The 13,802-nt window shown below is 48.1% G+C and overlaps 1 protein-coding gene across 1 annotated transcript in view; it reads right to left on the bottom strand.

The window, feature by feature from the left end:
- EXT2 (exostosin glycosyltransferase 2) overlaps nt 1–13,802 on the bottom strand; it is a 141,688-nt gene that overhangs the window by 106,090 nt on the left and 21,796 nt on the right. Inside the window, exons 5-7 of the mRNA XM_068988369.1 lie at nt 11,942–12,137; nt 9,619–9,758; nt 8,723–8,816 (exon numbers count right to left, since the gene is read on the bottom strand). Of these exons, the coding sequence (XP_068844470.1) occupies nt 8,723–8,816; nt 9,619–9,758; nt 11,942–12,137 (430 nt within the window). The remainder of the gene's footprint in view (nt 1–8,722; nt 8,817–9,618; nt 9,759–11,941; nt 12,138–13,802) is intronic.

The following is a 13,802-nucleotide window of genomic DNA, read 5'->3' as shown; positions in this document are numbered from 1 at the left end:
ATCTCAGAAGCTATAGAAAATAACTGCAAATCAGCCCCAACCTTAAAGACAGGGAAATTTATTTACAGGCCCTAGTGTACTATAAATTTGAGACCGTTCTATTAAAATGCTTTTCTTGGCTTCCCATCAGATACTTGGCAAAAGTCTTTTTCCAATAAGGTTCTTAATGCTAAAGTTGAAAAAAAAAAAAGTTAAACACATAAAAATGCTCTTCCTTAAGAGTTCCAATTAAATGAGTCCTTATTTTATCCTGCTTTAAACATAAGTTGACTGATCTCCTTCACAATATGGATTTATACCTTCAGGAAAACTCCAACAGAGTAACAAAATTGAAACAAAATTATGAAACTCAAAATATCCCATAATCACACTCTTCCCCAAGGCTCTCCCACTGGCCAAAGAGCCTGGCTTTGTATCAGAACCACGGTTGTCTGTTTCACCAGGAGAACGCCAAGGATCAAGGTCAATGTGTTTCGTTGACGGGTAGGTGAGCCAGTAGCTTTTTTAAGGGCGAGTATGAAAGCAGAGATTGGCAAACAGAGCTTGGAGTGGCATGTTGGGACTAGAGAGCAGGGGGAGGAAGGGAATGCTTGGCATTTTTTCAAAGCCCTGAGAATTCACTTTTTGCATATTAAAGTTTTTTCGGGGGGGAGGGGCGGGGAAGAGTGACAGACATTACAATGTCAAATCTTGGAAATTAGAAGTGAAGTCTTTTCCACATTCTTCATATTTCCAGAGACGTGTCCAGTCTCCAGTGTCTCGGGCAACCACTTTTTAGGAGAGACGATCCAATAAGCAGTTAACCTGAATTGCTGGGAAGCTCATCCTGACATTCAACCTCAATCCAGGCCACAGAGCTCTAGGATTTGAATAAAGCTGTGGGCAGCAAAAAAGAGTATGTTCCCCATCTGTCCCTCACGCATTGTGTGGTCTCCGGAGCGTCGCTTCACGGCTCTTCACGGCTTCACGTCGCTTCACGGCTCATGTTAAAAAAAATTGAGATCACTCTTCTCACTGCCTAGTCTCACTGCTCTGTTTATAGAGTTTGCTTTGTAAACTGTGTGTATTTGGGGGCAGGGAGGGAGGGAGAAATGGACACAGACTGCTATGTAGTTGTCAACAGACACAACAGTCAAGCGCAGGGGACCCTCAGAGAACGCATCCATCCAGGTTACTAGGGGTTCTAGACATCCGAGGGCTGACACCTTTAAGCGGATCACAAAACACTTTTAAAAAAATAAAAGCAGATTATTTTAGATAGAAAACTTTAAAAAATACTTGACGCGAAATGCCAGTATTTTAAAAACACGTTTACATATGCGAAATGTAAACCTTCCCTGAAAAGATTGCAGGGCATTCTCAAGGACAGCCGTCTCTGTATTTCCACGATTTTAAGATGCTCCATCAGAAACAGCTTCAAGGCGACAAAACAGAAACTATATTCAACGATCAAAGTGATGGTAAGACTCCTTCGGATGCCAGAAATCCAAAACATGCAGAACAAACACGTACATATTTCTTTGAACCAAGGAATTCTACCATCTTACAAGGACACACCCAGGATATCGAAAAGCATGTTCTGCTGTCTGCCATGTATCCAGCGTGCTGAGAGTTCTGTTTTCATTTTTTGAGTTTTTTGTTTTTTGATGTGGACCATTTTTTAAAAGTCTTTATTGAATTTGTTACAATAGTGCTTCCGTTGTTTACGTTCTGCATTTTTGGCCATGAGGCACGTGAGACCTTAGTTCCTCAATCAGGGAGGGGATCAAACCCACACAGCCTGCACTGGAAGGTGAAGTGTTAACCACTGGAGTGCCAAGAAGTCCCAAGTTCCATTTTTTTTAACTTTTTATTTTGTATTGGGGTATAGCCAATTAACACACAATGTTATAACAGTTTTAGGTGAATAGCGAAGGCACCCAGCCATACATACACACGTATCCATTCTCCCTTAAACTCCCCTCCCATCCAGGCCACCACACAACACTGAGCAGAGTTCCTGCTATACAGCAGGTCCTCGCTGGGCATCCTTGGCTAGCCATTCTAATCACAGCAGAGTGTGCAGGTCCATCCCAAACTCTCCAGCTCTTCCTTCCCGCATCTCTCATCTTGGCAACCATAAGTTTACTCTCCAGGTCTGCGGGTCCTTCTCTGTTTCACAAGCTCATTGGTACCAGTTCTCTTTAGACTCCACATATAAGGGATGCCATTCGCTGTTTCCCCTTCTCTGACTTATGTCACTCAGTATGACAATCTCCAGGTCAATCCATGTTGCTGCAAATGGCATTATTTCATTCTTCGTAACGGTTGAGTAATATTCCATTGTATATATGTACATCTTTATCCACTTCTCTGTCGATAGACATTCAGGTCGTCTTTGCTATCGTAAACAGTGCTACAGTGAACACTGGGGCACATGCTTCCTTTTGGATCAAGTTTCCCTCCAAATATATGCCCAGGAGTGGGACTGCAAGGTCATATTGCAGCTCTATTTTTAATTTTTTAAGGAACCCCCATACTGTTCTCAAAATGCCTATACCGATTTACATGCCCACCAACAGTGCAGGAGGATTTCCTTCTCGCCACACCCTCTCCAGCATTTATTATTTACAGAGCATTCCATCCAAGTTCTATTTTTAAAACAGCTTTTCCGTCTTCTCTATTCATGCCTGACTGGCAGATGCCCCATGTCACAGCCCCTCACTTACAGCCTTTCTGGTCCTTCAAAGATGTAACTTCGAAACTACCATGTCTATGGAAAGCAGGCAGTTCAATGTGCTGAAATCACAGGTAAGATAAAAGAGCAGCCTCCTGTGGGGTCTCTCCCCTGAATAAAGTGCATGAACTCCGGTGGACACACACACACTTACTGTTCTGCGGTCTCTTCTGCTCTCTCCTCGACCACAGCCAGGCCTGACAACCGTCCTGCCAGGTGAGGGGACCACGTATTCTTCAAAAGACATGTTCTTTCTCCTAATCAGCCCATTGTATCTTCACATACTCCTCCGGAGAACAAATAATTGGTATGCTTAGTATAATAGGAAAAATATGAAGGCAGGCTGAGATGGGTCAGGGTAATAGAAAAGAAACTGATATTTTAACTTGGCCACGCGTTCAACGAGAGACAGCAAAGAAGATGCTGAATGTTTCTGCCACCTCAAAGGCTCCCAGTCAATTGAGTACAAAGAAGAGTTCAAAGGCAAGGCAGGCTCCTGACTTCCACCTCCTAGTGTGGCTGAGGTTAGAGGTCACTGCTGGTGGAGCCACTGACCAATAAAAGAATGTTTGGAAACTCCACTCAACAGATAAACTGAGGATCCATTTACACCTTCCTCCCTATCCACACAAACACTGCCAACTATACAGTCCAGTGTCTAGTCAGCCTTCCAATATCCTGGGTTGCTCTCTTTTTCATTGTGATTCCAAAGGAGACTGGGGACGTGAATGTTCCATTAGACTATAGAAAAATACTTAGTTGCATAACTTCTTCCTGGCTTCCAACATGAGAAAGATAGTAGATGGAACCCTCTATCTTTAAGGCTGCCATCAAATACTACCTCCCCAATAAATCTGTCCCTAACAGCTTTAACCCAGACTTCCTCCCATTTCAGACCACTAACATGCTTTGGAAAATCTGCACCATCTTCTCAGCTTTCTTTGGGCTTACACCCACATATCCCCAGGATGGCTATTAGGCACGTGTGGGTAGGGGTCACAAATTTCTAATTATCTCCCATCATTTCCTCTTGGAGGAAAAAAAAAAAACATAATTAGGGCTCCACTAAGTCAACGAGCTAATACAGCTCAATAAGATAATAAAAGGCTGACAAGTTGGCTTTATACCTCTATAACTATTAACCTCTACTGATTCACTGTGGACAGTGACTGCCGCCATGAAATTAAAAGATGCTTGCTCCATGGACAGAAAGCTATGACAAACCTAGACAACTTATTAAAAAGCAGAGACATCACTTTGTCGACAAAGTTCCACATAGTCAGAGCTATGGCTTTTCCAGTAGTCAAGTACAGATGTGAGAGTTGGACCATAAAGAAGGCTGAGCACCGAAGAATTGGTGTTTTTGAACTGTGGTGTTGGATAAAACTCTTGAGAGTCCCTTGGATAGCAAGAAAATCAAACCAGTCAATCCTGAAGGAAATCAACCCTGAATATTCATTAGAAGGACTGATGCTAAAGCCGAAGCTCCAACACTTTGGCCATCTGATGGAAAGAGCAGACCCATTGGAAAAGACCTTGATGCTGGGAAAGATTGAGGGCAGGAGGAGAAGCAGGCAGCAGAGGATGAGATGGTTGGACAGCATCACTGATTCAATGGACAGGAGTTTGAGCAGACTCCAGAGAAGGCAATGGCACCCCACTCCAGCACTCTTGCCTGGAAAATCCCATGGACAGAGGAGCCTGGTGGGCTGCAGTCCACGGGGTCGCTGAGGGTCGGACATGACTGAGTGGCTTCACTTTCACTTTTCACTTTCATGCATTGGAGAAGGAAATGGCAGCCCACTCCAGTGTTCTTGCTTGGAGAATGCCAGGGACGGCGGAGCCTGGTGGGCTGCCGTCTATGGGGTCGCACAGAGTCGGACACGACTGAAGAGACTTAGCACCAGTAGCAGATGAGCAGACTCTGGGAGACAGTGAAGGACAGGGAAGCCTGGCATGCTACAGTCTAAGGGGTTGCAAAGAGTTGGACATGACTTACCAACTGGACAACAAAAGCAACTATTAACCTCTATTAATGAAAGGAACTGATTGCTAACTAAACCACAGAAAGCTCTCTAAGCCACCCCAGCTCTTCCAATGCCACGTACGCCAACACAGCCGGTTGTTGGTCTTCAGGGGTAGATAACACAGATGCAGGCTGTACTTCAAAAGTCTTAGCTTACGTCTAGCTCTTGCTTCAGGTTCTAGCCCTGCATATAACTTTAACGGCTGCTTCACTATCGCATCTCAGGTGAGGAGGAAAAGTTAACTACGCTTCCTTGTCAGGCAGAACACCCTCCTCTCTGGGTGCATCCTAACTCCTGGGTCATGTTAAGGGCTGTCACCGCGTATCCATCAATCAGATTATAGCCCCTGAACTCGCAGCTGCATCACCGTCCTCACCAAGATCCCACCCGTATCTCGGGGGTCAAATTCAGAAACTCTGGCTCTGATCCATCACAGGAGAGCAGAATCCTGTGCTAAAAAGCACAGGAAGGAGCGGGTCTCTCTAGAGAGCGGCTCTGAAGAACGGTATCCGCGTAGCTCAGGGCACTCAGGACTCCTTGGACGCGGCTACTCAGAAGGAAAATGAGTCACTTCAAAGTGGATGGAGCCCTCTGCTGGTTCCAACTGTGCGTGCAGCCCCTCGGGCTGGTCCTGAGCTGCTCAGCAAGAAAATCCGACCCTCGATCTGTTCCTCAGTCTCAGCTCATTCTAACATAAACAACCCCGGGTTCTAAGGTATCAACTACTGATGTAACAGGTTTTCCCCTAAAAGTTTATCCTTGTCTTACAAAGACTCAAGTTGGACCTCCCTAAAGAGAATTCACTGAGGTGTAATAACTTTCAAGAACCAAGCGTGTGCTATTTTCTCAGTTACTCTTGCCAAGGTCTGATTGAATCAATGAGGGGGACACAAAAGATAAAGGACAAGCATATTCTGGAAAGAACAAAAGAGCTGTCTCTAATCTTAAGAGAGACGACCACGGTATCAACAGGAAAGCGGCTCCCAAGCCCTTTTGCCCCCGTGGGGGGCATCTGGCAACATCTGTAGACATTTCAAGGTGTCACAATCTGGGAGTCAGGTGTACCACTGGCATCTGGGAGTGGAAGCTAGCCATCCTTTCGAACTCTCTGGGAACTGCTTCAACCGGATAATCTCACCTCTGGCTGAGATCAGTTCAGTCTAGAAATGTGACGTTGGGAGAAGAAAAGAGGTCATTCTGGGGAAGCAGACTATTCACAGAAAGTGGAGCAGGACTAAATGGGCCACGGCTGCGGAGCATCTCAGAAGGTCTGAAAGTAGCACAGAGAAGAGCATCAGCAAGCAGAAGGGAGGCTTAGGACGGGAGGGAAGAAAGTACTGAAAGCGAAAGTGTGAGTCGCTCAGTCATATCTGACTCTTTGCGACCCCATGGACTGTACCCCAGCAGGCTTGTCTGTCCATGGAATTCTCCAGGCAAGAATACTGGAGGGGGTTGCCAGTCCCTTCTCCGGGAGATCTTCTCAACTCACGGATTGAACCCGGGTCTCCCGCACTGCAAGTGGATTCTTTGCCATCTAAGCCACCAGGGAAGCCCAGGAAAGTACTGAGATCACCTTTATTGTACCAGTGGACATAATACAGGTTATTCACCACCAGAGACAGTAACAGGCCCTCATAACAGGAGGTGGTCATGGGAAAGAGATGATCACTCCATTATTAATGCTGTCAAGGACAGGAGTTTCACAGTATTTTTTAATAGCTGAGTGGAACATGAGAGCTGATCTAGCCCACCTTGGATTTCATGAATGAGGAAGTCCGAGGAGCCTTGGTCACAGACATGTCACAGTCGCACAATTAATAGAGATAGACACAGGGCTCAAGCCAGAGTCTTTTAAAGACCCCACATGTGTCTCTTGGAACCCAAAGAACCTAAAAGTACAGTTTTAAGTAACCTTTAGTCACTCTGCTTCAATGATTCTAGGATTCTGAACCTGTCACTTGGAAAGACTGGTAAGGCTTGTCTCAGACCTGTGGTTCCTAAGCCAAGTTCCCAGGCAAAAGCACATTCTGTGAGCTGGCTCTGGGTGCTCTGCTCTAAAAACTAAGTGATTCTCTTCCCAACAGGAAGGTAGTGGGGTAGAGAAGGTAACTGGGCAGAATTTGCTCCTTTTTACCTCCCTGGTGTTTTCTTAGCCTTTTATAAATCCATAAAAGATGATATCTGGTTTAGCAGATGATTCCCTCTTTACTATGTTAACAAATCAAGATGCCACAAAATGAAACACAAAGAGCATAAACACCAGGTCCCTTCAAGGAGCATTTTTTTTTTTCCTATGAGCTGTAAGAACCACAAGTTCAGATCAAGACTATAGAGATCTCTAGGCTGATTTTCTAATTCACTACAACTCAGATGAGGTCAGCAGTTAAGCAACAAACAGGGAAGCCCAGAAACTTGAACATGGGTGTGCTAGGAAAAAGACTACGGGGAGGCTAAACTTAACCTGTGATTTGTTTTCAAATCGGAACGTCAAAATGCTTGACAGATGAGGTCACGGGGGTCCACAGAAGGCAGAGCCTTGGCCGAGGCGGCATTCGACACAGGCAGTCTGGGGTCAGAACCTACAGACTCAGTCACTGTGTGATGAACCATCTGTTTGGTCTAAGGAGCTGGGTATCAAAATAAAGAGATGGACTGAACACATCCACTAACTCCCTCCTAAAACCCTAAAATGAAGGCATAATCAAAGATAAAGAGAACGGGGAAGGAGCTAACACTACCAAAGTGTGGAAGCAGGAAAGCAGGTGGTGGCTGACGCGACAGGCCCAAGACAGCACACTCGAGAGGAGCGGAGAAACCCCTGCGTTCCACTACACGCACTCGGGGGAGAGGCGGAGCTCGGGGCGGGAGGACAGGCCGACAACGTGTGTGAGCAGCCGCCAGAAGCCAGAGCCCCTCCCCACTTCCACACCGCCAGTGACGGCCCTGCCCTCACCCGGACAGAGACCTGAGGCTCATTCCTGCGACCAAGTTAGACACCGGGGTGCGTGGAGGAGGCTACAGCCTAACCCTAACCCTCCGAACCTCTTCTCCGGCTCGTCACCTACACAGATAATTTTGATGAGAATAAAAACTTGTAAAAGTCCATTAAAAGAAGAAAAAGAACCAGAGAAAACCATGATTTGAAAGGACGCAGGCACCCCCCTCAACGTTCGCGGCAGCACTGTTAAACAACAGCCGAGACAAGGAAGCAACCTAAATGCCCACGGACAGAGGAACGGGTACACATCTACAATGGAGTTTCAGCCACACAAAGGAGATAGTGCCATTGGCAGCACCATGACAGACCCAGAGGTAAGCGAAGCCAGACAGAGAAAGACAAATAGCACACGACATTGCTTATATGTGGAATCGAAAATAATGGTACAAATGGACCTCTTTACAAGACAGAGCAGAGTCACAGATGCAGAAAACAAACTCAGGGTTCCCAGGGTGGAAGGGGGAGAGGAATAAATTGGGAGGTTGGGACTGATGTATACACACTACTATACATAAAATAGACAATTAATAAGGCCCTACTGCATAGCACAGGAAACTCTGCTCAGCACTCTGTGGGGACCCAGGCTAGCTGATACGCAACACTCAAGGTCAAAGCTCCTGAGAAGCAGCACCCTGAAACACACCGGCTTCCATGTCCGTCTCAGTCACCGCAGCCCTCACCTGCTGTGTAAACCTTCCAGGGACGGGCAGCTCTGCGTCCTGAACACACAGCGGAGGTGTGGCCTTGGCATCGCAACAGGCTGGCTTCAGGAGCGTTTCTGAATCTTTATTATCCCAAGCCTTCTCTGATGCAACTCCCTAACGCTGTTTTCCTCTTTTAGGTCTGGTTGATCGACTCAGCGGAGGACATCAATCCCATGCCGGCTCTCAGCGGCACGGATACTGCTCTGCATCCAAGCAGTCGAGGCCACCTTTCACCTCCCCCTCGCCCCCTCCCCCGCAGGGCTGCCTGGCCCCTTACCTGTCTCTGCATTTCTTCAATCTGTCTTCGGGGGATGCTCTGCAGAATACTGTAGACATCAGACATCTTTTCTTCTGGCACAACTACAGATGCTCTAGAGATAAGAGGGAGACAGCGGATGTACGGACAGCCCCACATACAAAGCACGGCTGCATGTGTGTCCCGCTCAGGTCTCACAAACCGAGGCAACAATGCCCCATGCCTCCCTCAGCCCCAGGGTCCTTGCTGTGAGCAGCCCCTCTTTCCTCTCCCTTCCTCGGGGCCGATCAGCTCAAAGGAGCTCCCCCCAGCTCCATCTCTCACCTCCCTGTCACCACTCCACGCCTCTGCCATCCTCCATCCACTCCCCACTGTGCTCCAGCCACACAGGTACCCTCTCAGCCTCCTGAATACACCACACTCTGCCCGACTACAGGGCCTTTGTGTGTCCAGTTCTACCTGCCCGGTACACTCGTCTTCACTTGTCACTGTCCATTCTAAATTAACAATGACTTCTCCTTCAGCTGTATTCCCCAATCCATTCATTTATTCAGCATGTATTTATGGAGCCCCTACTAAGTGCAAGGCCACATAATCTGTGTCATTTTAAACTGCAGGACTCAACTCTGCCACTGGAGCTCAGAAACCACCAAAGATCACGTGTCAGTGAATGGGTGTGCTGTGAGGCAATAAACTTTATTTTCAAACTCTGGCAGCAGGCCACATGTGGTCCAGAGGCCTCAGGTGACCAACCTCTGCTGCAGGTCCACGGACTAACTCTCCTGATGGAAAGTGGAGCAAAACAAATCTGAAGGAGAAGTTCTCAGACCTAGCTATGCATTACAATTGCTGGGGGACTTTAAAAATAATCCATGCAGGAACCCTGGGATAAAGGTTCATCAGAAGGTAACACCCACCTCTTCCAGTCAAGGACTTCAGAGAAAGGCAAAACGTAGGAGTCTGCGATGATCACTGGGACGCAGCCGGCCCGTAACACGTCACTCAGCACCGCCTGGCCCAGCCGAGCTCCACGAAGGACCATGCAGAAAGTAGCCTCCTGCAGGAACACAGGCAGAGCAGGGGATTACAAACCAGTTCCGTTGATCCACTTACTCTGATCCCGGCAGACCACAAAGCTCTCTCAAAGGCTGAAGCCAAGCAACACCGAAAATGCTAAAAGATAACAGCTCACCCGGGTGAGACTGAAAAGCTGAAGCGGTTGCAATGCTCTGGATTTCCACTCTTGAGTGTCACTGCAATCCCTCCGCTGCTTAGATTCTGAAAATGTTCACAACTCACCTCCAGGTCTTCCTCTGGAAACTCAACAGCGTGACTTCCCACGGACTGGATTCTTTCAGCCCTGAGGTGCTGTGTACATACACCATGGCTTCCCAGGGCTCAGAGTACTTACTTCTGCCTGCCTTGTTATTTGGACTGGGCATATCTGGCTCTTGAGAGGACCCCCTACACAGAAAGCATCAAATCTCCTTTCATCTTCCTACCCCCCACAGCATCCAGCAGTGTGCTTTGCATACAGAAGACATTCATCTCATGAATGCTATGCCTTCAAAAACACATTAAGGCAGATAGGTTCTATTTGGGTACAACTGAAACAAAAGCAAGACCTCACTAAAGGTCTTCCTCGTTCACTCCCTCGAACCCACTGGGTGTGGGGCCTGTTTGGGCAAAGGAGAGATGCACAAGAGAAAAACAAGGTTGTAATAGGTCAACCGAAAAAATAAGGAAAGCTCCTGTCTCTAATACTCAAGTTTCTTCCAGTTTTTGCCTCTTCAGGAGGAAAACAGAAAAAAAAAAAAAAAAAAGCAAAAATACTGTTTAATCTTTAAAGCTAGAGAACAGGAGAGTTCAGAAGAAATATGAAGTAACTCAATATGCCAAATTCCTCTGGGGATAAAGGAGAAAGCGATGAGAAAGGGCAAGGGTGGAGAAGGGGCATCGGTCATGGCGCGCGGAGGGGCAGGTGGACGCTCAGCCGGCCCCGAAGAGTCAGCGTCCAGATGTGGACACGTGTGCTGATAACCATTTTTCCTGTCTAGACAAAGGTTACTATAAATACTCCTGCTCACATCACCACTGTTATCAGTCAGACATTCCAGAGGAGATGCAGCACTTTTTGAAGGTATTTTAACAATCCCAGCACAGGCCAGTTCTCTTCAGAGACTTTGAAAAAATAAAAATCACACACGATCACACCAGCCCCTTAAGATTTCTCCTTGCACTGAACTATTTGTATTTTAAATACTTAAGCGAAAAAAATATTTAAAATATAAGGAAGGCTGAGTGCCAAAGACCTGATGCTTTTGAACTGTTGGTGCTCTCGAGAGTCCCTTGGACTGCAAAGAGATCAAACCAGTCAATCCTAAAGGAAACCAGTCCTGAATATTCATTGGAAAGGCTGATGCCGAAGCTGAAGCTCCAATACTTTGGCCACTTGATGTGAAGAACTGATGCTGGGAAAGATTGAAGGTGGGAGGAGAAGGGGATGACAGGATGAGATGGTTGGATAGCAATGGGTGTGAGTAAACTGTGGGAGATGATGAAGGACAGGGAAGCCTTGCGGGCTGCAGTCCATGGGATCGCAGAGTCAGATACGACTGAGCGGCGGGACAACAGCGGAGTGAGCAAAACTCAATTTGTGCTTTCCCGGCCCCCTGGCTCCTGGAGCATCAAACAGCCTGCTTATAATACAGGAGTGCAATACAGGACGACTCTGCCTGCAGTTACGAAGTGCTGGCACTCCCACGACACCAGGAGGACACATACTGGGTGGCAAAAACACCAAGAGACCAAACGGTAACAAAAAATACAGACCTCCCACTCCCAGGAAGAACTAGCTGTGGCCGTGTGAGCTGGCTCAGTCGGCGGATACAAGCTGCAGCTTAAAGAAGCAAGCTCCTCCGGGCTGGATAAGGAATATAGGAATAAAAGCAACACAGGCGCGCCTGCCTTGACTACACAGCTCCTCTGTACATCTATGGGGGGTGTCTTTTTGCAGTAAGATGAGTTTGTGGAAGGAGCAGGAACGCTTACCAGCCAAGCAGCTTTGCACTAACGGCACGCGGACCCCGAAGCTCCCGGAAGTCCACCGGGCAGCAGTGGAGAGCCCTCCGGTCTCGCTCTCCCCTCAGGGAGCTCGGTGAGCGCGGCCTGGAGGGGGCGCGCCTGTTGGCCGGGGTCAGCCCCAGCCCGGGCCCGGAGCGAGGCGGGCGGAGCACTCACCTGCAGCACCTGCGGGTAGTCGAAGGCCTGCTGCTTGTGGCAGCGCCTCCGGGCGGCGGGGACGCCCTCAGAGAGGTTGCTGCACTTGTCCAGCACCAGCACGGCCTCGCCGTGTCGGGCCTGGAGGGCGGCCAGGTCCTCTCTGTACTCCGGATGCAGGGCCACCTGGGACGACAGCAGGAAGTACCGCCTCGGCCTGCGAAGCAGAAAACGGGGGCACTGCGACCCTGGCAGCCACTGCGTGAGTCACGGTGAGGCCAACTTTGGGTCTAGAGCCGAGGGCAACGAGTGCTTTCTCACCCATCTTTGCTCACATCCTTGACTTTTGGGGAAACCACACTCGGTAGCACTGCTGAATACTTAAACTATTATACATGCTGAGAAGGCAAGCGATGACCATTCACATGCTGAAGCATCATGTTGTTAAAGGGTTCATTTAGGAAAAGTTCTTAGCGTTTTGAGCAAATGCTTATAATAGGCCAAGCTTAGGGAGCATGGTATGTGTGTGTGTGGGGGTGTGTGTGTGTGTATGTGTAAATGCTTATAATAAGCCAAGCTTAGGGAGCATGCTTTAAGTGCGTGTGTGTGTGTGTCAGTGTAAAGAGAGAAACTGACTGACTGGTTGATTATTTGGAAGAACATCCAATGTAAGCATTAGTTCTATCTGAGTTCCCTGCTCTGAAAAGCAGCTTCAAAGAGGAAAACAAGGGGTCTTAACGGGCCACACTGACGGTGAAAGCACACCACTGCCAGCTGCTGAGGGGCACCCTATGCTATGGGGGAGCTCCAGGGAAAGGCAGTCCCCATTCTCAAGGCCAGATGGATTCAGGAAGACCAAACTTGGTCATGGAGAACAAATGGAAAAAACTAGCTTCGCCAACGGATGGAACCAGTCTTAACATCGGATAGCAAGGATGCGTAAGAGAAAATGGACTGAAGAAAGGATTTCCAAGGGTCTAGCACCATTCATGGAGAAGGCAATGGCACCCCACTCCAGTACTCTTGCCTGGAAAATCCCATGGACGGAGGAGCCTGGAAGGCTGCAGTCCATGGGGTTGCTAAGAGTCGGACACGACTGAGTGACTTCATTCTCACTTTTCACTTTCCTGCACTGGAGAAGGAAATGGCAACCCACTCCAGTACTCTTGCCTGGAGAATCCCAGGGACGGGGGAGCCTGTTGGGCTGCTGTCTATGGGGTTGCACAGAGTTGGACACGACTGAAGTGACTTAGCAGCATCAGCACCACTCAGATCTCCATGAGAAACAAAATGTGAACACACTGGGGAGACCAGAAGGTAAGTAATTCTCTCTGAGAAGGCAAGATTCCCACAAGGCAGAGAGGGTACAGGGGCCATAAAGACGACGTCGGCAAAGGAACCAGCAGGGATCACTGAAGAAGAAAGGAATGATATGAAGCAGGCTCCAGAAGAAATGAAACCCCCATCAAACCCAGAAGCAGGACTCCAATCTTCCTCAAACTGTACAGACCAGGGGAAACACCCAAGACAGCCATCTCTAGGCAATGCCACCAGGGGAGCTCACAGGAAGCGGTGTGTAAGAAAGGACTCAAACCCTCTAGTCTGAACCCAACCCCGAACCCCCTTTTCTTCTTGCCTTGGAGAGAAAGAAAGGGAAATTGCTTTATTTTCCTTTCATTTCTCAGGCTTAGCTGGAGGGTCCAGCTGGAGAACACCTTACGTATCTACCCGTGGCCAAAAAAAGAATCACTCTCTGAGAAGGTGTCATCTTTCCCAAGCTTTAAGTGTCACACCCAAAAGACACAGAGCAGGGAGTGAGGAAACGAACGCTCTCCCAGCCGGCAGAGCAGCTCGACTCCAGCAAATGGGGCTGCGCACACCA

Source organism: Capricornis sumatraensis, chromosome 16, assembly GCF_032405125.1.
Source record: "Capricornis sumatraensis isolate serow.1 chromosome 16, serow.2, whole genome shotgun sequence".
NCBI lineage: Eukaryota > Metazoa > Chordata > Mammalia > Artiodactyla > Bovidae > Capricornis > Capricornis sumatraensis.
The sequence above is the reverse complement of the archived record's forward strand: the minus strand, read 5'-3'. Positions and strand labels throughout refer to the sequence as shown.